The 21,602-nt window shown below is 48.5% G+C and overlaps 11 protein-coding genes across 11 annotated transcripts; 5 read left to right on the top strand and 6 right to left on the bottom strand.

Moving 5' to 3' along the window:
- Window positions 1-155: 155 nt before the first annotated feature.
- On the bottom strand, window positions 156-1,286 carry GL218_05659 (Endonuclease III like protein; the record flags this gene model as incomplete). The annotated part of the gene is made up of 1 exon (XM_033582339.1): window positions 156-1,286. The coding sequence occupies one exon, from the start codon at window positions 1,284-1,286 to the stop codon at window positions 156-158; it is 1,131 nt and encodes a 376-aa protein (XP_033434997.1).
- Window positions 1,287-1,805: 519 nt separating this feature from the next.
- Window positions 1,806-2,609, top strand: GL218_05658 (Mitochondrial peroxiredoxin PRX1; the record flags this gene model as incomplete). The annotated part of the gene is made up of 1 exon (XM_033582338.1): window positions 1,806-2,609. The coding sequence occupies one exon, from the start codon at window positions 1,806-1,808 to the stop codon at window positions 2,607-2,609; it is 804 nt and encodes a 267-aa protein (XP_033434996.1).
- Window positions 2,610-3,037: 428 nt separating this feature from the next.
- Window positions 3,038-4,539, bottom strand: GL218_05657 (uncharacterized protein; the record flags this gene model as incomplete). Its single annotated transcript, XM_033582337.1, has 3 exons — window positions 3,038-4,000; window positions 4,060-4,359; window positions 4,483-4,539. The coding sequence occupies 3 exons, from the start codon at window positions 4,537-4,539 to the stop codon at window positions 3,038-3,040; spliced, it is 1,320 nt and encodes a 439-aa protein (XP_033434989.1).
- A 3,453-nt stretch (window positions 4,540-7,992) lies between these two features.
- GL218_05656 (Prohibitin-1) lies at window positions 7,993-8,945 on the bottom strand (the record flags this gene model as incomplete). The annotated part of the gene is made up of 2 exons (XM_033582336.1): window positions 7,993-8,511; window positions 8,625-8,945. 2 exons carry the CDS (start codon window positions 8,943-8,945, stop codon window positions 7,993-7,995), a joined length of 840 nt encoding a protein of 279 aa, XP_033434988.1.
- Window positions 8,946-9,350: 405 nt separating this feature from the next.
- Window positions 9,351-10,047, top strand: GL218_05655 (Cytochrome b-c1 complex subunit 8; the record flags this gene model as incomplete). The annotated part of the gene is made up of 4 exons (XM_033582335.1): window positions 9,351-9,409; window positions 9,541-9,566; window positions 9,752-9,929; window positions 9,996-10,047. The coding sequence occupies 4 exons, from the start codon at window positions 9,351-9,353 to the stop codon at window positions 10,045-10,047; spliced, it is 315 nt and encodes a 104-aa protein (XP_033434991.1).
- Window positions 10,048-10,617: 570 nt separating this feature from the next.
- Window positions 10,618-11,357, top strand: GL218_05654 (NADH-ubiquinone oxidoreductase 21.3 kDa subunit; the record flags this gene model as incomplete). Its single annotated transcript, XM_033582334.1, has 3 exons — window positions 10,618-10,644; window positions 10,756-11,261; window positions 11,333-11,357. 3 exons carry the CDS (start codon window positions 10,618-10,620, stop codon window positions 11,355-11,357), a joined length of 558 nt encoding a protein of 185 aa, XP_033434990.1.
- A 254-nt stretch (window positions 11,358-11,611) lies between these two features.
- Window positions 11,612-12,208, bottom strand: GL218_05653 (uncharacterized protein; the record flags this gene model as incomplete). The annotated part of the gene is made up of 1 exon (XM_033582333.1): window positions 11,612-12,208. The coding sequence occupies one exon, from the start codon at window positions 12,206-12,208 to the stop codon at window positions 11,612-11,614; it is 597 nt and encodes a 198-aa protein (XP_033434993.1).
- A 479-nt stretch (window positions 12,209-12,687) lies between these two features.
- Window positions 12,688-13,528, top strand: GL218_05652 (N-terminal acetyltransferase A complex catalytic subunit ard1; the record flags this gene model as incomplete). The annotated part of the gene is made up of 2 exons (XM_033582332.1): window positions 12,688-13,001; window positions 13,162-13,528. The coding sequence occupies 2 exons, from the start codon at window positions 12,688-12,690 to the stop codon at window positions 13,526-13,528; spliced, it is 681 nt and encodes a 226-aa protein (XP_033434992.1).
- A 560-nt stretch (window positions 13,529-14,088) lies between these two features.
- Window positions 14,089-16,423, bottom strand: GL218_05651 (uncharacterized protein; the record flags this gene model as incomplete). Its single annotated transcript, XM_033582331.1, has 3 exons — window positions 14,089-14,784; window positions 14,911-15,462; window positions 15,593-16,423. The coding sequence occupies 3 exons, from the start codon at window positions 16,421-16,423 to the stop codon at window positions 14,089-14,091; spliced, it is 2,079 nt and encodes a 692-aa protein (XP_033434995.1).
- Window positions 16,424-17,165: 742 nt separating this feature from the next.
- On the bottom strand, window positions 17,166-18,571 carry GL218_05650 (putative translation initiation factor eIF-2B subunit beta; the record flags this gene model as incomplete). Its single annotated transcript, XM_033582330.1, has 3 exons — window positions 17,166-17,262; window positions 17,326-18,153; window positions 18,474-18,571. 3 exons carry the CDS (start codon window positions 18,569-18,571, stop codon window positions 17,166-17,168), a joined length of 1,023 nt encoding a protein of 340 aa, XP_033434994.1.
- A 1,294-nt stretch (window positions 18,572-19,865) lies between these two features.
- On the top strand, window positions 19,866-21,568 carry GL218_05649 (Nuclear envelope morphology protein 1; the record flags this gene model as incomplete). The annotated part of the gene is made up of 3 exons (XM_033582329.1): window positions 19,866-21,050; window positions 21,109-21,337; window positions 21,414-21,568. 3 exons carry the CDS (start codon window positions 19,866-19,868, stop codon window positions 21,566-21,568), a joined length of 1,569 nt encoding a protein of 522 aa, XP_033434622.1.
- Between the last annotated feature and the right edge of the window lie 34 nt (window positions 21,569-21,602).

Raw genomic sequence — 21,602 nt, 5'->3', positions numbered from 1 at the left:
TTTATTTGATTTCTGTTGCCGTTTTAGTATGGTGCTTCTTTGTTCCGGACTGGGCTCCGGGCTGCCTTCGAGCTGATCTACGGACATTGTTTCCTTCTCTTCATCTTTTACAGCCTCGTTTACAACGATGTCCTTTTCTAGTACTTCTTCCTCTTTTAACTCTTCAATTTTACTACCGATCCATCATCTTCAAGCTTCTTAACCTGAGTACTTTCTCGGATCTTCCTCCCTTCAAGGACCTTCTTCTTTTCGGCAGCTTTACACAGGCCGCGTAGACCCAAGTCGCAGTCGCCGCATCGCCTTCCAACAGGCAGACAAACAGTCTGTCCAAACCCGACGAGTAACCAGTTTATTTCACGCCAGCGATCACGCGGTAACCAACTCTGCAGCGCAAGTCGCGTTTCTTCGGGGTTCTTAGTTGTATGCCATCCCCACATGTTTGTAATACGATGTACATGAACATCGACGCCGATTCCCTCGGTACGATCCCATGCCGCCGACAGGCAGAGATATCCCATCTTAGGGCCGACGCCCGGTAGCGCAACCAGGCCCTCGATCGTATTTGGGATATCGCCACCCCACTGATCGCGTAGGATCGGCGCGGTCTGTTTTATATACTTGGTCTTGTTATTGTGGAAGCCGACAGCCCAGATCAACTTGTTGATCAGATCCGGGTCTGCCGCAAGGACGTTCTCGAGATTAAGGCCTGGAGGAGCACCGGGAGCATGCGGGGGAAGCTCGGTCTGCAGTCGCTTCATGGCGACAGCGTTAGTTGTATCCTTAGTTTGTGATGATAGCATAAGCGCGATCAAGGTCTGGAAACGTTGGTCGCGTGGGCTGATTGTAGTATCCGCGAGTCGCTCACAGCCCATCGTATCGACTGCTGCATTGGCCGCTACGCCGCCCGGGGATCGCATCGCCTTGACAGCATCGTATATTTCTTCCCAATCTGAGGGCGCGCTGACTGTTGTCTCTCCGGTATCCGCGTTGACGGCTTTCCGAGCTGGCTTTCGTTGACGTTTACTTGCTGCGGGTGCTGTCACCTTTGTCTCGGTTTCTTCTTCTTTCTTGACCGTGCGTCGCGGCGAAGTCGACGAGGCTTCGAGGAGAGTAGTGGTTCGCTTTCGCTTCCGGATAGCCGCTGTATTTGGGACTATATCTTCGATATCCGCAGGGGTAGGAGTCAAGTTCTCTTTGCTACTGGGGCCGTTGTCGCCATACCTAAAGCGCGCGAGTGAGGATCTCGTAATCCGTCGCGGTGGCGATACTACCGGTCGAGGAGGCATTGAGTTAAAAATATAAGGGAAGTATCTTGACACACTCGATGAATTCCCATGCCTTTAGATGCTAGCCCTATGCTTTGATCGAGAACTATATCGCAGCCTTCAATCTAACAGGTACTTAATGTTTTAGGTGGGTCTTAGAATGCTGCGTAATTGCATTCAGCACATTGATGCATCAAATGCATCAAGGTATTGCAGTTCCAATGTTGTAGTTCCTGCAAAAGGTTCGGTAGCTCTGCCGGCTCGCAGGCTGGTCCCTGCATTTCAGCTTAATACTAGCCCTTATTAGGCAAGGGTTGGACCCATATAAGCTTGATGTCCTATGTAGTGCCCCGCTGCCCCTCCATTGCGCAAGGCGATTACCTCGTCTCAACATTAAGTCATCAAGACCTCTTTATGATTGCGAAATTTGAAATTTAATTATGGATATACTCTACATTACTTGACATTTGGAAACAGGAATTCTTACCTATCTCCCACAACAAGTGAGTCAGTTCCATCACTAAAATTTCCATTAGCATTATGGCAACTTTCCTAGCTCGAAGCGCATTCCGCGCTGTTTCGCAAACCCCACGTCTAGCTTTCCCTAAAGCTACGACATCTCCAGTCGTCCTGAGATCCTGGGCTCAACGACCAGTCTCACGCCGTTTCTTGGCCTCATCAACTATACCATCGGAGCAGCCTCGTCTACGGCTCGGCAGCGAGGCGCCCAATTTCCAAGCCAAGACAACACATGGAGATATTGACTTTCACCAATGGCTCGGTGGTTCTTGGGCCATCCTATTTTCACATCCAGCCGATTTTACACCAGTATGTACGACTGAGCTCGGCGCGTTCGCCCGACTCGCCCCCGACTTTGAACGCCGCGGTGTTAAAATGATCGGTTTAAGCGCCAACGACTTGTCATCTCACGAGCGCTGGATCGCCGACATCAATGAGTTGTCTTCCACCAACCTTCAGTTTCCCATTATCGCCGATGCCGACCGCCATGTCGCATTCCTGTACGACATGGTAGACGCTCAAGACCTAAGCAATATCGATGAGAAGGGCATCGCCTTCACGATTCGCTCCGTATTTGTCATTGACCCTCAGAAGAAAATTAGACTTACTATGATGTACCCCGCTAGCACGGGTCGTAATACCGCCGAAGTCCTGCGCGTCATCGACTCGCTGCAGACTGGTGATAAGAAGGGTGTTACGACACCTGTTGACTGGCATCTCGAGGACGACGTCATCGTACCACCTAGCGTGAGCACCGAGGATGCCAAGAAGAAGTTTGGTAATGTGAGGGAGGTTAAGCCGTATCTGAGATACACTAAGATCTGAGTAGGGGGAAGATTAGCACATTTAGTGTCTCGGTCGGTCGGTACTCACAGTATTATCACACCCACGACTCAAAGAAATTCGATGGAAAGAATTCTAGATGCAAGGCATAAACCCTCTACGGGGTATATTTTGAGGGCTTGTCTCAAAAAACCTAGTTGTTTGGTGATCTGTGTCTCGGTACACTCTAACAGAAGCGTCGGGAACACACCGAAACGATAATCAAGACTTCATTAGCTGAAAGGCTAAGTTGAGAATTCTACATAATCTATTCAAGAAATCAACGTAATTTAATTTGACGAACGCTTCCTTTATATCCGCCCAAAAGCCTATTCCATCACAATATACACCCACAACTCCACTCTCCATTGAACGCCTTATGTTAGTATAATCTAGTAGTCTAGGTACTTGAACAAATCATGAGCTACAAATTAGATCAGGAACTCCCCACTAAGCCAGTGTTGAAGTACGACAAGACCTTCCTTAAATCGAGGTGTGTCGGACCGTACGATAATAGCAGCATGACTATGCCGGTCTTGGTGAATCCAGACAGGATATTTGCGCCAGCCAACCTTGTCTAGCTCATCGATCATCAAAAACTGAGAAGGTGCTAGAGCTAAAGTTGGGAACTGCGGGTGTGATTTTTTCCGTTCCAGGGCTATGATCTCTGTCTCGGCCTTATTCAGTTGACCATCGTCGCGCTCGTCGTCCGATGCCCGTAGGTACGACTCCCCTTGCAAGTTATTAAGGCTTTCATAGACATCTTCCACGGTTCCACGGAGGTCCTTAATCCAAATTGGACTTCGGTAGTCCTTGATTTGAATACCTGCGAGCCCCGATTCGTGTAATCGAATGCGCTTCGAGCTACGGAACGTTTGTACGATCGAGTTGACTATTAACGCGACAATGCCGACTGGAAGAAAGACAACTAGCGCAGACATAAACAACATCCTCCGTAGATTCCCTGGGCTACCCGCGGTGATGTCGGCCATCGTTTTACCGGCGCTCTTGGAAACCAGAGGCGTTACTGGATTTAGAGGGTCTAGTATAATGTCTTCGTAGCCCTTAACAAAATTGGCCTTGACTTTACTCAGATCTGTATATGGGTCCGTCTTAGCTATGCATGTAGTGTAATACACCGCACTCCTGTCATTAACCACATTCGCATAAAGCGTTCGTCGCTTAAATCTCTTTAATCCTGATATGAAGATCGATTCGGGATCGGCAAGTACCTCGAGCAATGGTCGGCCGGTGTCACGGAAGTCGTCAATTATGAACAATTGTCTTCCAGACATACATAATATACGTGCGCCCAGGACGTTCCAAACGGTGTTAAGCCATCCCTTTAGAGGAGATCGGACACCGAGATGCGGCGAAGCGAATGTTACGAAGTTCTAGGCGTCAGAAGTAAGTAAAAGCGAGATCCTAACGCGACTAGGAAGACTGTGCGTACCACCGGCTCAATCTGTCGAAACACGTCTCTCATCTCGAGTAGTCCAACGGCATAGCGAGCAACGAGGCCTCCTAAAGAGTATCCAACAATACTAAGCTTTGTTATCTTGCCGCCCTTACTTTTAATCTTTTCCAGCTCTTCTTCAATCTCGAGGCATACGCGCTCGCCTCCAAGTTCGATGCCGTCGTAGGTAAAGCTGCCAGCATTTCGTTCAGCGACTAGGATGTAGAGTTTTTCTTCGGGATAGGCGTCTCTCAGCGCTTTCGCAACCGATCTCATATGGTTCGGGTTACCCCAGAGCTATAAGATTGGTAAGATTGTCAGTAATGACGTGCATATATAAATGCACTTTTTATATATTTTTGTATCGTACGACGTAGTACACAAGGAGTGTTTAGCAGGGATCCAATAATACCGACATACCCCATGAACAACCACGCAGAGGTGATCTGCTTCCAAACTACCACCAGTATATTCCATAGTTAGTTAATAAATGTATTTATTTATTGTCTAAACATTCGTTTTTGTGAAGCAATGGTGGACAAAGTTTCTAAAATTTAAAGATCTAGTTGTAAAGTAACAAGTAATTAAACCAGGAAACGCCTTCGGTCAGATGAAATTGTCCGTGTGTCCTAAAATAGTACCTAGCCATCGGTGGTCCTTGTATTCCGACTGCTAATCCGTTTCACTCGGACATTACCTATGTCCATATAACTATCTATGTACCAAGTACATAACATAGTGGAATCACGCAGGGCTTAGTGCTGGAACGTGTTGGTGTACGTGTAGAATCTAGGCTTCTAAAGGCTGACGTAAGGACTTCGGATTAGAGATATAATGATACGTACCGTAAGCTTCTAGCTTGAGATTGGGAAATAATTTCTAACATTTTAGAAAGTACGGGACAATAAAATTGGAATAAGACCGGTAAGCGATTATAGATACCTACCTGGTAATTTATTTTGACCTCAAACCTGTTTATGGAGAATATAGAAGCAATTGTCTTTTCCAACAGATTTTCGAGAAGATATATTCCGTATTATATAATGCATAAATGAAGGTCTTCATTAAGGTCGCAAATAAAGTTTGATTGGCACTAATTGACCGTGTAACCTTACATAAGATGCCCCATTTTTTTTTCAAAGGCAACGACGTTCTACTTTGTATTTCACTGCCTTGAATTTGAATGTTTAAGTTTCCAATTCTGATGAAAGTCCGAAAAATATCATTAGGTAGCTCTCTGCCTTCTAGATATGTAGAACTAAGAGATTTTGGATCGGTCATCCTAAATATCCTATTGTTAACGACAGAGATATTTATTTCATAACCGGCTACACGCGTATTAAGTCTTGTTCTCTGGAGGAGTTTCTCGCGTTTAACGTGTCAATCATTTGGAGAGAGACTCGGATAGAACAGCCGCAAGTGACAACTCACAGGTGTTGATTCCCCGTCTCAATCATATCGGGAATCACCACTTTGCTTTCATCCTTGACTCATCGACTTTATTGTCTTATCTCACCATCTCACCATCTCACTATCTCGTCTTTGATCTGTTCATCCGCCACCTGATCGTGTAGAATCCTGGCGTGTTTTCATAATGGCTGGCTCTCTCGCGGCACTTAAGAATTTACCTTGTCCGGCAGGGGATGCTTGTAATGCTTTTCAGTGCCTTTTTAAGCATACCAAAGATGCCAATATAGCTGCCACTATCAAAAGCTCAGAGCAGTCGCCCGTCCATGCAACCGCTACACCATCTTCAGATCAAGCCTTGCCGAGAAAAAGACTTAAATTGGACTCAACATCGTCATCATCGTCACATCTAGAAACAAAGGAGCGGTCACCTACAGCATCCGGGAAATCTACGTTGGCACAGTCTCAGATTAAGAGACCTCAAGGGGCTATGTCTCTTCAGAACGAACCCGCAGTTGATAAAATATCCAAACCTCTGCTTACTACAGACCGGCGCCATATATCAGCTGGAGAAGCCAACCAGGCCGATAGTAGACAAAATGAAGGCTTGGTTGGTAGCTATTCTTCTAAAGCTCAAGAATTTAAAAGTTCGTCAAACTCTACACGCGCGCACAACACCCTAACACCTTCCTCTACGGGGCAGTCATCCAAACCAGTACCTAACGCAACACTTAAGAAACCAGAAGCATTAAATCCCCGCCTCCTCAAGTCATCACCAGCTAAGCACGACACCCGCTTGAAACTCGTTAAGGCTCTACATGAACAATACGTCCGCTTAAACACTGGGTTGAAAAAGGATACCGACAAAGGAGCATTGAAGCTGGTTCTTTCCGACCAGGAATTAGTCGTGAAGACGCTTGATGACGAGCAAGAGATAGCGATCAAGCGATTCCAGATATATGCCAACGCCATCAGAAACAAAATTATGGCATATAAGCGCATGACCGTTGTCCAATGGAAAGAGGAAAGGATGTTAGCTACTAAAGATGATAACGCACAGGATGGAGTGAATACACCAGCTGCGCCTGAACCCATCGTTACTGGATTAACACCGACTCAGGAGGTTGATTTCTTGCATAGACTGGTCTGGCCTCTTGATGGCCTCGAGAAGTATGGGTATGTGGCTTCCATCCCGTCAGCCGAGGACATCGAAAAAGCCAAAGAGAGCGTCGAGACTTCCGGTAACGTGGAGGTGTGCGACAGATGCACACGACGGTTCCAAGTCTTTCCGGGTCGTAGGGGAGAAGCTTTGAAGCTTTGACATCCAACGGTTCTTGCACATATCATGGGTAAGATTTATTATACGGAGCGAGGAGCTGGCAAGTTGGCGAAAAGCCAGAAGAAATATCGTTGTTGCCACCAAAATGTCGATGATGACTCAGGAGGATGTACTACAGCACTTACTCACGTCTTCAAAACAACAAATCCCCACCGGCTTGCGAGTCTGCTTAACTTTGCCGTGACCCCCCCTAATCCGGATATCCCTTCGGACAGAGCCGTGTGCTTCGACTGCGAGATGGGTTACACCGTTTATGGGCTTGAGCTCATCCGACTGACGGCAGTGTCTTGGCCTAGCTACGAACTGTTGTTAGATATCCTTGTTCAGCCATTCGGGGAAGTTTTGGATCTGAATACTCGTTATTCTGGGGTGACTTCTGAGGATATGGTTTCTGCCGAACGATGGTCTCCAGGAGACGATCATAAACCGAATTTCACTACGTCTGAGCACAAGCCAAAACTTAAACTCGTGCCATCCCCTAAGGCGGCACGAGACCTCCTATTTTCGCTTATATCTCCTGAGACCCCTCTTGTAGGACATGGTCTCGAGAACGATTTAAATGCCTCTCGAATTATCCACCATACCTGTGTTGACTCAGTCCTGCTATTTCCGCATAAGCGGGGCTTACCACATAGAAACGGCCTCAGGATGTTGATGCAAACATTGTTAAACCAGAAGATCCAGAAGGAAGCGGATGAGACTACACCAGAGGGGCACGACAGCGCAGAAGATGCTAGAGCTGCGGGTGAGTGGTCAGACTAAAGGTGCGGGATGAGTGGAAGGATTTGAGAATGAAAGGTTGGTCTCTACAAGATGGAGAGATCGTTCCCCCAGATGAAGCATGGACGGTAGTAGGAGCAAAGAAGTAAGGCATCTAATAGAGGAACTAGCCCGTTCTACGTAATATTTTTAAGGGTTGCTTGATTACCTATACTCCGCGGCGCTGGTAGTTTTGTTTAGCTTGTGTTATTTGTTCAGGGCTTATTACGTTGCGTTAATAGATTCGTCTAGATAGGACAAGTAACGTAGACATGAATAAACATTTAATCAACAACAAACTGAGGGCTTTTACTAGTTGTAACACATTATTCGTATCCCGAAGTGGAGAATCGGGCAGTTCATTGCTAATATACATATGGCCTTGAATTTTTATTTTTATTTTTGATATCTTCTCCTAGCCCACCTCATGCCTTTCCCATCGAAAGTAGGAATTGCCCGCTGCTGCCCCCTTGCTTGCTGCTGCCCGGTAGATACGAAACATTCGGATTCGAAGCCAGGGTCTGAGCGATCTCGCGACTGGCCTCGATCTTACGGATCTGGATGAGACCGTCGCCGGACTTGGCGATGGCCCTGGAGATGGTCTCGGCACTCTCAGCCTCTCCCTCGGCGCGGATGACGTTGGCCTGGCGCTCCTGTTCGGCCTTCTCGACGATGAAGCGGGCGCGCTCGGCGTCCTGCTGGGCGATCTGCTTCTGCTCGACGGCCTTGGTGAATTCCTTGCCGAAGGTCATGTGGGTGATGGACACGTCCTCGAGCGCAATGTTGAACTCGGAAGCGCGCTTCATCAGGTCCGTCCGGATCCGCTGCGATACGGCTTCGCGCTGGGTGATTAGCTCTGCGGCGTCGAATTGTGCGACGATGGACTTGAGGACTTCGTTGCCGATGGAGGGGAGCACACGCTCGTCGTAGTCGGTGCCGAGGTTCTGGGGGGGAGTTGGGTTAGCTTTGGCTGTTGCTTCTATAATTCCTGTTGCACTGTCTCCGTCTTCCGTAGGGTCGTAGGGTAGGAGCTTTAGGTAGGCAAAGAAGAACGTACTTGGTATATTTTGGGTAGAGACTTGACATCAGGTCGATGCAACACTCTCAGCGTTAAGCTGACCATTTGCAGATCCTTGCTTCCGGTCGTAGTAGCGATATTCCTGGGCTTGGTGCGAACATCGAAGATAATACTGCGCTGTAGCCATGGTACTAGGAAGTGGGTGCCCTCGTTGATGACGGTCTCTTTGACTCCCTGTATTCTGTCGAAGATGACGGCCCTCGAGCCGCCGCGGACGTCATATATAGAGGCCTGAAGTAGGGCGGAGGCACCAATCGCGGGGATCGCAAACCGATATATCTGCCTGAGACCGTATTCCATTGCTGCGGATTTGGGTGCTTCGCGTTTCGTTTCGTTCGTGATACGCTGGTTTTCTTCTAAGCTTCCCCGAGGTCTGGAGGATATTGGATGGAGCTCCCGGCTTGAGAAATCGTTACGATGTTAGTGGGCGGATTGGACGGGAACAAAATGGTCTGTGCACTAGACTTTTTTTGGAGGGGCTTTGATTAACAGTTACTTACCTCTTAATCGGAGCTAAGGTTATCCGGGAAGTCAAGCCACATGAGGCGATGCATCTTAGCTTGATGGACCAGTGTGACTGCCAATAGAACTCGGCTCGGTAACATCTTCAATTTTGACGCCGCGAATTTCAACCGAAACTCTATTCCTCACCTTCTACCTCCCGCAATTGAACCACTCGCGTGTCAATTGAATCCGATATTCACGATGCGACCTACTCAAGCTCTTATGGCTGGTGGCGAGGGCCCTATCGGCAGGCATGGAAAGTGAGTTTTCTTCGAGACTGGGCTGCGTCTTTTTTGTTCCGTTCTGGATCCTAGCTTTCGCAACGAGCTAGCTGAACACGCTGTACTTATGGAATCTATTTCTCGCTGACATGCTGACTCTGATATTATAGGTTCCTAGGCGGCTGGGGCAGCTTCGGTGAGTGAACCATATTCGAATTTGAGCTGGGATCGGTATAAATGTTAGAAAGAGTTGGAATGGGTCTATAAAAAAGATGGATGGATGGGTGGTGCTACTAGGACAATGGACTATCTATCGAGAATCAACCGGATACTACGCAGATTACGGACGCTAGAACGATATACTAACGAGGAGGATTATAGGTGGCATGCCGCAAAAAGGTATCATCAGCTACACCCTAAGCGCAAACAGGCAAAACCCGTTCGCCGGTGCAGCGCACGCCGCCGTCTTCAACACCTGGCGACGATTCAGCGCACAGGTCCTCTACGTCGCTCCCCCATTGGTCTTCTTCTACTACGCCATGTCATGGGCCACCGACCGGTATGCTATTTTGAACCCTCATAGCACAAATAAATGGCTCTTCGAATAGACTAACACCATTTACAGAAACCACTACCTCAACTCTAAGGCCGGTCGCCAGGAGTTCGCCGACGAATAGATGGGTCTCGTGGATTATAGACAACGGAGGTTAATCTGTCGTGTGTAGACAAAACCTTGTATACCTACTATAAATAGACTGGAGCGCAAGAGCTACGAATATCCAAATTCTCTTTTATTTCTAAATCGATATCATACTAAAAGATGAGTTCGTATACATCTGGCTTATAATTTCTACGGAAGTATTCTATATCATACGCCAAGTGCTTAACAAAGTCAAGGACATGAGGCCGACATGCATGTGGTCTTATTAGGATGATAATAAAAGACGTAATAACTGTAATAATCCAAAACGATTATTCAACAATATTTATCAAGTATAGAACATAACTTACTCCTAAGCACTTTCGTTATAATTCCAAAGTCCCAATATGGGCTATTTCTTCTTAGGTAGGTACTCAGGTACAAGCGTGTTTACCGACTTGTCGACCAAGCAGAATTGACGTAAAAGTAATCCAACCGGTAATTCCTCGGCAAATCCCTAACCAGAACCATCTCGTCTCGAAATAAGCTCACTTCAACAACCAAGCGACAATACCCGAGTACATCTCTCCCCTCCTAAACAGCTACGATGGCCTCCAATGCAGTTGCGAAAGCTGTAGGTGTAGGAAGTGAGCATTAGCCAAGTATGTAAATGCCCCTTTGTCTGTCGAATTGACGGTAATTAGCAACTCCGGGGGGCATTATTTGTTAACGACCATGTCTCTAGAAACAAACCCTCCAGTCTACCGGTATATGGGAGCGCATCCGGCGCGCCTTTGCTGTCGACCCGAACCGCTCGAACGGTATCCCGCTTAACCCATACTACCGAAACCCGACGCCGGGTGGCCAGGACCCGTTAAACTACGATGATCCGGTGACGATACCGGCGGGTGACATCGCGGACAACCCGTACTGGAAGCGGGATTCGCGGCGCGCGTACCCGAAGCTGAGCTTCGTCACGCAGGGCGACGCCGTGGCCCTGCTTACCGTCGGCAGCGCCGCCGCCCCCAAGCAGGAACTCATCGGCGAGGCGGGCCAGAAGCAGCTCGTCGCCGCGAAGGAGGACGGCAAGACGGGCGGCCTTGCGGCGTACTTTGAGAAGAGCAAGGATGCGGCTAGGCAGACCTTGTTCGTGAACGGGCTGCCGCCGCTGCCGAGCGGTGAGAGGAAGCAGAGTGATGGTACCTGGAAGGTGCATGACTACGCGCTGAATGAGAACTCGTACCCTGAATCGTAAGTAACCCTGTTGATTGTAGATTGGTAGAGCATTATGAGATGAGAGAGATGGCTAATGTGCTGCGCAGATACCCTTGCCGGAGTTTCAAATAGACTTAGACATGTCTGCTATGTGTACGGTGGAGCAAGTTGTAAATATGAGAAGAGCCAGCTCCTAATATCAGATTCTTTCACGGTTTATAGACTCTTCAGCGATGATGATGCCTCTGAAATTAATGGTTCATCCGAGTTTATAGCCGGTCTAACTGTTTTGTTGGCGTGTGCCTAATTCTAGATGCCATGGTATAAGCTTCTTATACGAAGATACTAGTAGCTAATCCGCCCCTTTAATCACCGATTTAAGGCATTCATATATTGCCCATTACGACTTCCGTCCTCTGCGGTATCCTCCCGATGTCCTCGATATTCTCGTTCTTCTGGACCGGCTGGCGGTTCCTGGTGGCTGAGCCTTTATCACCGGCTCCTTCACCGATAGCTCGTTCGATCATCTTGACTCTGGACTGGGCGCCCTTCAGCCTGCTGTCAAAGTCATTGACTGACTCGTCATCATTCTTAGTTGACAACGTTCCAGGCTCCAGTATGCCATACAGCATAGTAATGTTCTTTTCTAGTCGCGGGTTGCTGGTGAGAGGTGGCAGCCTTTTTGGTTCGGGGTCTTTCTCATCTTGAGAACTAGATGATAGCCCAGTCTGCGCCGGTTCTTGCTGTGAACTGCTATTAAGTGTAGATGGCTCCTGTTGGTTGGGTAACCGGCTTTGCCAGACTATAGCTTTGCCTTGCAACCGGCCGGCTTCTAAGAATTTCTCAAAACCCGTCTTCAAACCAACAGAGCGGCCTTCGATCCGGCCGGCTTCAGCACCATCCTTGTAGCCCTCGTCGTAGCCTTCCTTGTAATACTGCTCTTCTAGGTTCAGAATATCATCAAACAGGTCGTCTGAAGGCATATTTGAAGATGTGATTTGGTGCTGATAAAAAAAAATTTTATACTCCTTAGGTACCTATATGCTTTACTTCTGCTGCCGATATATTCTGGTTTCGAGCATCTGGTATAAGTTTACTTCAAAGTAGAAATGGCCGAATCGAAATGGAGGGGCAGATGCGTGGAGCAAGATAAAGCTGTATATGCATTTAAGGATCTTATTCAATAGAAAGAAAATACCTGGTATTGTTAAGAATATTAGTACAAACGGAAGTAACCCCGCCAAACTCTATCACTATCGATAATATTAAAGCTTTACATGTAGTTGTGCGACTCTTAATCATAAGCTACCTCCTAGGTACAGCTCACTTTCATGCTTTCACCTTAATGTACGTACCAACTAAACTACACTACATATAGACGACCAACCGTCGATTACCGGAGCTATTTCTTTATAACAAGGGACAAGGGCACAAAACAATCAATTACTTCAACAGATACACAATGGATATTAGGCGCCTTGAGGCGCGGGACATCCCGCTAATCCAACATGCGAACTTGGAAAACTTACCCGAGAATTACTTCATGAAATATTACCTATACCACGCCCTATCATGGCCTCAGCTCAGCTACGTCGCCGTCGACGTCTCGCGACCTAAGAAGACCCCTTACGACTACCCCAAGATCGTAGGTTACGTCCTTGCTAAGATGGAGGAAGAGCCCTCCGACGGCGTCCAACACGGCCACATCACCTCTCGCTATCCGTCATGCGCACCCACCGCCGCCTGGGCATCGCCGAGAAGCTCAGAGGCAAAGCCGTAAGTCCCCTCCCTCGTCCCCTCCCCTCCCTTCCTATCCCATGCCTATGTTTTACCTACCTACCTACCTACCCACCCGGATATAAAAGACCAATATCCTAACAAACCCTCCCACACCAGAACTAGCCATGGTCGAAACCTTCGGCGCGCAATACGTAAGCCTACACGTGCGCGTCTCCAACAAAGCCGCCATCCACCTCTACACCAAGACCCTAGGCTTCGACCAAGAGAAGACGGAGCCCAAGTACTACGCCGACGGCGAGGACGCCCACTGCATGCGCCTCGACCTGTCCTCCATCCGCGAGCAGATCCGCGACGCCCAGCTCGACGACGACGACAACAACGACAAGGCCAGCGACGAGCCCCTCGACGAGGGCGATCCCGTCGGCGACGTCGGCAAGGCCGACGATAAGAAGACCGCCGCCGCCCCGTCGAATCGCCCCAAGGAGACTAAGCGCAAGGTCAAGGTTGGGCGCGCGCTGGGCGTCCAGGCGTTGGTGGAGAAGGACGAGAGTAAGCATTCTTAGAGGGAGTGTCCGTGTCCTTGTGTGTGAAGAAGTTGGGGCGGGTTAAGGAGGCTATGGCCGTACAGCAAGGAAATATGAACTTGGCTCTTTGAAGGAGTCGTAGAGGTTCTTTTGGGGTCTGGTTTTGCTTGTGACTTGGCATGGCATGGCATGGCATCAGTTGAAAAGCATTTGCTCCTGGTTCGGAAAAGGGCCAGTATAGGTTTCCCTTAAGAGTTATGTTGTTATCCTAGAGACACTTCATGTTTTTACGCATAAGACATGGGTACTGAAGCAGAAAATAAAACATTCTATGAGATTATATTTGTTTACTGGTGAAATCATCGTCTCTTGAAACTTGTTCTACATAAGTGTCGTTATTTGACCGAAATCTCGAGTCCCTAGGAAATTATACCATAACCATAGCTAGCAAACTCCCAACACCTTTCATCAATAGCTTGGCTCCGTATCCTCATGTCGATATACCCTTAATCCTGCCCATCCATACCTAGGGCGTATTGCAATATCTATTGAAAAGTTTAGCCCCTCTAGCCTATTTAACGCCCCATCTCTTGTTTCATCTATCCGCGTTGATGCTCTTCCTCCTGCAACCTCCTCGCAAGCTCTTCGTCGGCCTGTAACTGCAAGCCTTCAAACCGCAACCTCTCAACATCCTGTTGTAGCCTCTCAATGTCATCTTCCAGGACCGAGGCTTCTACCTCCTTACTCGTGCTCTTCTTGTCCTCGCCTCGTTCTTCTCCCCCACGTAGCGCCGCCTCTGTCTGTTCCCGCTCGATCGTCTCGCGTAGCGCCCTTAGCGAACGTACTTTGTCCATGATCTGTGCGTCTAGGGTGTCTGCTGCCCGGAGCTTATCGTTCGTCGGTGCTGATGCTGGCGGCGGAGGAGGAGGCGGCGGCGGCGCTGAACCCCAGGGAGAGTACCCCCTTGGAACAGACGCCCACATAGCGGCAGCCGCCGTGGCTGCAGCTTGGGCGCGAGCTGCACTCGCTGTCCTCTGCGCTTCAGCCCGTGCCATGTTCGCCTCTGCTTGTGCATGAGCTCTAGCTTGGTTTGCTTGCTGTTGTGCGTGAGCTTTAGCTTGATTAGCTTGTTGCTGCGCGAGATCTCTAGCTTGGTTTGCTTGTTGTTGCAAGATCTCTCGCTTGCTCGGCCTGCTGCTTTGCGTGTTGGACGTGCGCTTCCCAGGGGCGCGGATGGTGGCCACCGAAGGGTCCGCCTCGCCCTCTGCCGCCGCGACCGAAGGGGAAACCGGGACCTCCGAATGGAAAGCTTGGTACGTTCATTGGGTGATTACTAGGGACGTGGCTAGGCACGCTAGGCATAGCAGGAATAGGCATGTCACCGAGTACCGGTGGGAAAGGGTGGGAACAGCTAGCAGTACCAGGACCGCGTCTAGAACGTCCTTCCATCTCGCGCTCGGCGCTTCTGACGTCGCGCTGTAAATGTCTCCGCTCTCGCTTCTTGCCCTTCTTCGCTCCCTGCGCTCCCGCTCTGCTTCTGCTTTCTTCTGCTCCCTCTTCTCCTTACGCAGTGCTCTCGCGCGTCGCTTTTGCTCCCGCTTCAAGTTTTGAAATCGCGCGAGCAACGCTTGTACCTCTCGGCGCGTCGCCTGCTTATTAACCTCCCATGTCGGGTCGTCAGCTGGTGGAGGAGCATTCTTCGCGGCCTTGATTTCGGACCGCAACGCCTTGAGCATCCCCTTGGTCACGGGCTGCTCCGGGTGATCGAGCCATGTGCGGATCGATTGCTTGGCATAAGGAAGCTGAGAGTCGTTTAAATCGTCGCAATCAGGGAGGCTGCCGATACTAGACCCTGAATCTGAGTCAGACGAGGAAGAACCGCTAGAGCTTAAACTGGGTGAGCGATCGCGGCGATCCCTGGTGACCATGGTCAGGGCGATCTCGCCACCAGCGCCCTCGGCCACCGCCACGCCCTATGCCGTGTTCGCCAAAACCTCTTCCTTGCTGGAAACCACCAAAAGGACCGGGTCCGGCAGGAAAGTCACGGGTTCCTGAGCCATCAAAGGGGGAGCTGCCATCAGCAGGTTGACCGCCCCAACGAACGCCGTTGCGATCTACTTCGAACGAGTCGCCGAACGAGACGCGATCATTATCAATGGTAAGACGCCCCATACGGAGGCCCCGGCCATTTGCCTCGAGGGGTCGGAATGGGTTCCACCATGATCTGGAAGATTGCCCCTGGGGTTGGGGTTGAGGCTGAGGCTGGGGTTCGACAGGGGGAATTTGTTGGGTAGCGGGTGTCCGCGATGTGCTGGGGGGTTGAGGCGTAGTTCGTTCAATAGTCACACCTCTAGGGCCAAAAAAGCCATCATTCCATTCTCGGATCATGGCATCGACGTCATGCGAAGTTTGCGTCGCCAAATTAGTAGATGATTTAATTTGGCCTAGTTGCGCCTCGGCAATGCTTCTGCTGGTATTTGACGATTGCTTCTCATCCTCAGCCTGTAATTTACGCTCGATTACATTCGAGTTCGTCCGCGAGACATGATCAGGCAAGAGATAGTTAAGAAATGTCTGCCAGTCTTGCTCGGTAGTGTCATGTTCTCTTGCCCAGCCCGGGTATGGGAAATCATCTGGAGAGGCATCCTCTGTGATAGCTAATGAAATCACGAAGGGTTTGCCGGTCGCACCTCTGATAGTAGAGCGCGACTCGAAGTAAGAATGAGCAGAGGCTATTGTATGACGATCATCACTTCCAGGGAAGTTGAGGTGCGACTCTCGCGGAGTTTCCGGTGGGGTGTAGATTGTAGTACTATGGGATGATGTAGTAACAGAGACATTATCGTCGTTCGCCCCAGGTTGAGCGACAGGTGAACGACTTGAATGTGAATGAATGTCAGTTTCGGTATACGGAGGTGGCGGAACGTCGTCCATCGTGAGTTCGCTGATAGAGAAATATGGTGTTGTTGTAGAAGGGAAGATATCTATTATTGAAGCTTTGATGGGAGCTTAGGTATGTAAAGCTTATGTACCTACGGTTAGGTAGGTACTTTGAATAATAGGTAAGTGCTTAGGTAGGTTTAATAGTGTTACCTGCTAAGGACTCGGATGATGTATAAGTAGGTTAGGTACCTCGTAATATTTCTTATATGAGTATAAGTGTATAAGTGTAACGTATAAGCACTTTTAAAAGCAAACAAGGTAATCAAAGCCATCCGATGGTGGGCTTGAGGATACTTTTTATTTATCTACGAGACCGACCTAGGTATTCAAATCCTTCTAAGAGAGACAATTAGGTCCGGTCCGTGTTTTAATTGGCGGCTGAGCTGTTCAGCCCTGGAGACGAATCCTTGAATGAGATTCGCTCGATCCCGAGTGGAGGAGGGCCAAGCTTCTGTCAATCAACCCACCCCACGTTCTATTGAACTGTTCCGTCAGCGTTTGCTCGCTAAGAATCCCTGCACTCGCATCCGAAGCTACCTGTTATTGCGGTAAAGGTGACGCGGCCACCACGATTACACACGATTGCCTACACAAGGCTGCCTCAAAGATGAGTCAAACTACCGGGGTATTGGAATGAGCTTTGCATCTTAGAGATAGATGCCGATCTTACTCGGGGAAATATTTCCTGCTAGAAACATCCACCTCCACATCGCCTATATGACTATCATCTAAATCATCTCTGGATTCTTCCAAAGAGGTCAAAGTTGATGTCCTCCTCCTTATAATGGTCGGCTATAAGACCATGCAAGTGGTCTTTAGAGTGCGCACCCCTATGATGAAGAGTTAATAATTGCTGGGCTTGTAACTACTCATATTTTGAAGAAATCACTTACAAGTTCGTAATATACGTGTTGACAAGGTCGGTAGGAATGAACTCGGCGATAGCATTCCTAACTCTCACTTGACTAACCATTTCACCGTCTGCAAAGTTAACATACTTAGAAGGGCTCCCCCATTCAACAAGCCCTTCGTGATGGAAACGATTATCAGGACTGAGCTTATAGACGCCGCCTAGGACAATGACTGTCCGGCCTTGCTCTCGAGCAGCACGAGCGATGACTGCAGCGCCGGAGTCTACAATAACTCCGCCCTTCTTTGTAATCGCCCGAGCTCCGAGAATGACTTTGTTGACCTTCGACATGTAAGCCATAAGGCCGACATTCATGATATTAACTACAGTCGATCCAGAGGAGGACAGAGATTTTCGTAGGGAGGTATACGGGTCATCGTCGGTAGAGGCTGTGGATGGGTCGACAACGAGAAATACCGTAAACTTCCTTTTCGATGCGGCTCGTAGAAGAAATTTCTGAACTGTTCTTGAAGGTTGGTGAACTAAAATGTAATCTCCTGGGTGGATGATAATCTCGGCGTAGGCTTGGACCTGTTCATCAACCTGCCTTATCTCATCCATAATTTCTTCGATTCCGTCAATCACTTCAGACCTAAGTGCTTGTATGTTTGTAGATTGTGGAAATCCCTGTGGCGTCGAAGCCCCCGAACCCAGCTTCGGCGTGGAACCCGGCGAGGGGATAAAGTCTGGATCTGAGAGAAGATTGAACATCGACTGCGTGCGAGCAAAGGACCCAAGGGCGACTAGTGAGGGAAGTCGAGTTGATTTTGAGATGGGAATAGGCTCTATTGCGGGAGGTAAAGTAGGAGTTCTGTCAGTAGGCGAGTCGCTACCCCGCGTCGTTTCGATCTTCTGAGGCTTCATCTCGTATTAATCCCAGAACTCGCTTCACAACGTTGCCAATAACTAGCTCGTGAGGTTGCGCTGTAACAAGTTTCCTGCCAATTAACTGGATGCGCCCGATGAGCTGATCAACGTCGGACCATTTATCCTTAGCGACGACTTGAAGTAGTATATGTGCTGTAGCTATTGCGCAAGATTCGGAGCCTCGTATCTGCCGTCGCTTCAGAAGGCTACGCCGCATATATCAGTCCCAACCTCAGACGGCACGGCATAAAATTTCGCTCTTACGATATCAAAAATTCCACAGAAGCATCTACCGGTCGACTCTTTAACGTATCGAGAAACTTGTCCAAGTTGGGCGCATAGCCCCCCTTAGGAGGTGCCATTTCTCGTGGTCTAAGAGTTGTTTAGGAGGGGTATCTGGCTGTATGCGAAGCTTCAATAACTAGTGCGGCAATCTTGAGGATAGTATTGGTCGGCGCAAATAGAGCGCAATCGGCAACGTCTAAATCTTGTTGGGAAGTAAAAATTTAGAATTTAAAGGTTTTGGTAGGTAAATTAGATGAAGACACAATAACTGGTTTGTATCGAGTTGTCTGTAGTAGAAGATAATTGCAAATATTTGCTAAATTATCGATATGGAGTCTTTTACGAGAATTGTGAGTCAACGACGATCATAAAGAAGAAAGAAAAAAAAAGGTACGTACTAGAAGATGGACTAGATCTACATTCATACATCTCCAATACGTACAATTTGAACGTACCTCCCGTACGTGCAGGGCATTTACTAGGGTATCTTGTCGCATGGCGGGGTTGGTTGCATTGTGGACACGGATATTCAACACGTGATAGCTAATTTGCTCTTTAAAAATGTATCTAGGTAGGTACCTATAATGCTAAGAGGATGTACCTAGTAATGCGTTAGCGGGACAATGTCACTAATTTCCAGTGGTACGGTGGTGGTCCAGTGATGGTCTTGGCTCCAATAGAAAGGCTCCAATAGTTCTGTTCTGTTGGGTCCCTTCCCCCCCCGGCGCAGCTGTAATGCTCAAAGAGACTCTATCGCAATAAACTCCCTTAAGACTGGCCCTATCTTTTACCTCCCTAATCTTTTAGAGTGAGGCTTCTAGAGCTCTTTTTGGCTGAACAAAGACGACACTTTGTAATACTTGCAACATTTCGCGACTTGCATGTTTATTGAATCTGACCTACCACAGCGACAAAGCTTGATAATACGTATCATACCCTATTCTATTACCTAGCAGGAATGAAATATTTGGAAAACGCAGGTAGATTTCACCATTACTATTGCGCGTAGCTCTCTCTCTCTCAACCATCATATTCCAACCGAGGTTTGAAAAGGGAAAAGAGAAAAAAAATTTTAACCCCAATCACTCTCATCAGAATCCTTGGGACTTTTTTTTCTTCTTTTTTTTGTACAATACATCCACAGATTTTTAGAGCATACAGACAAATTCTCTCGTCTACCAGCCCCAACACGGGAGCAAACGCGACTCGGGCAATTCAGCCCGGCCGACCGACTTTGAATTATATTGTCCCTTTTTTTCCACATTCCGCCGTCGCCTTCACCAAATATTTAGCCGTTATAATAAACTGCGAATCTTGCTTGTTATTTAGCGGGCATAATCGGTTCTTCATGGCTTGCAGGTCAACCGGAAGATGAACTCCCTCAATATAATATCAGCGCGCGTCTCCCCGACCTCGAGTCCCGCCCCTTCGCGATCAAATTCCCTTAGCCACATCGGCTTAGCTGTCGCTCAGTCTGATGACAACCCAACGCCTTCAGATGAATCATCGCCCCAAGAGAAATGCGCAACCACTTCCGAACCGAACGATAATACATTCAGCAGAGAAAACCACCTAGGCAATTTTCTCGGCGCAGACGAGAAGACTCCCTTATTAGAAAAAAGCGATGCCAAGGAGGCAAATATCCGCTATTATTCGTGGCATGTTATCCCCGGGCGCATAGCAAGTAGTCTGATAAACTCTATCCGTTTGGTCCTGTCTACCATCGCCGCACCGGGAGTTTACCTCGTCGCTTGCTTTTATGATGAACGGGGGGAGTTTGCCCCCTTGCGACAATTCGGGAATCTTTTCGGTATCTACGGAGGCGATGCGCGCAAACTAGCAGCCAACTATCATGAGACCGTCGCGCTTAATGAAGAGAAGCAAGTCTCATCTAAGCGTGGTAGCCAAGGCTCTCGAGGAAAGTATGCTTTCGCAGCCTCCCGACCGGTACCTTCATCGGGAACTTCATCCTCGGGTCTATCGTCAGAGTCGGAATCGGATATGGTTAGCAGGAATCAAGGTGTCCGCCGCAGCTCCGGTTCTTCCGGTCGCCATATTCGGTCTAAGTCTCTTGATCCCGCCGAAGAGGGCTCACCAGCAAGGAGATCGATAAGGATTAAGTTAAATAACGATGATGCTATGCGGCAACGAAAACATAGGAAGGCCCAGTCTACAAGTGCCAGTGGTAGCACTAGCAGCGGCGACGCTTCAGCAGATTTATCTGCTCAACTGAAGTCTCCTACTTCGCCTATCGCGGCTTTGACGAGATATCCTAAGACTCCTGCCCCCCCTAGACCGTTAATACCCCGTCGGCAACCTTCATACGTACCCTACGAGCCCCTCGACCCGAAGCAACAGAAAACGTTGATATTAGATCTGGACGAGACGTTAATACACAGCATGTCGAAGGGAGGTAGAATGGGTTCAGGACACATGGTTGAAGTGCGGCTGAATACGACGTATGTTGGAAGTGGAGGCCAGCAGGCTCTTGGACCTCAGCATCCTATTCTATACTATGTTCATAAGCGGCCGCACTGCGACGAGTTTCTTCGAAAGGTGAGAATATTAATTTATCGATAACACTAGACTCTTATGCTAACCGTGGTCTGCGAAGGTTTGTAAATGGTTCAATCTCGTTGTCTTCACAGCATCGGTACAGGAATACGCAGACCCGGTCATCGACTGGTTGGAATCGGAGAGGAAGTTCTTTTCGGGGAGATACTACCGGCAGCATTGCACATTCAGGCACGGCGCATTTATCAAGGATCTGAGCTCGATAGAACCAGACCTGAGCAAGGTCATGATACTAGACAATAGCCCCTTAAGCTACATGTTCCACCAAGGTAGGATATCCCCTGAACACTCAATATCAAAGTTTGTTTGCTATTAGCCTACTAACTAGAGTATTTACATCTGCAGATAATGCGATTCCCATTCAAGGTTGGATCAGTGACCCTACGGATAATGATTTATTGCATCTGGTCCCTCTTCTAGAGGGATTGCAGTACGTTTCTGATGTTAGAGCATTACTTGCATTACGGGGTGGAGAAGACGGACAGCATATGATGACGTGAAGACAATGAAATGAAAAAAACCTTTGAAGGCAAA

Source organism: Daldinia childiae, assembly GCF_008694065.1.
Source record: "Daldinia childiae strain JS-1345 chromosome Unknown Scaffold5, whole genome shotgun sequence".
NCBI classification, from domain to species: domain Eukaryota; kingdom Fungi; phylum Ascomycota; class Sordariomycetes; order Xylariales; family Hypoxylaceae; genus Daldinia; species Daldinia childiae.
Note: the sequence above shows the minus strand (reverse complement) of the source record. Positions and strands in the feature narration are given on the sequence as shown.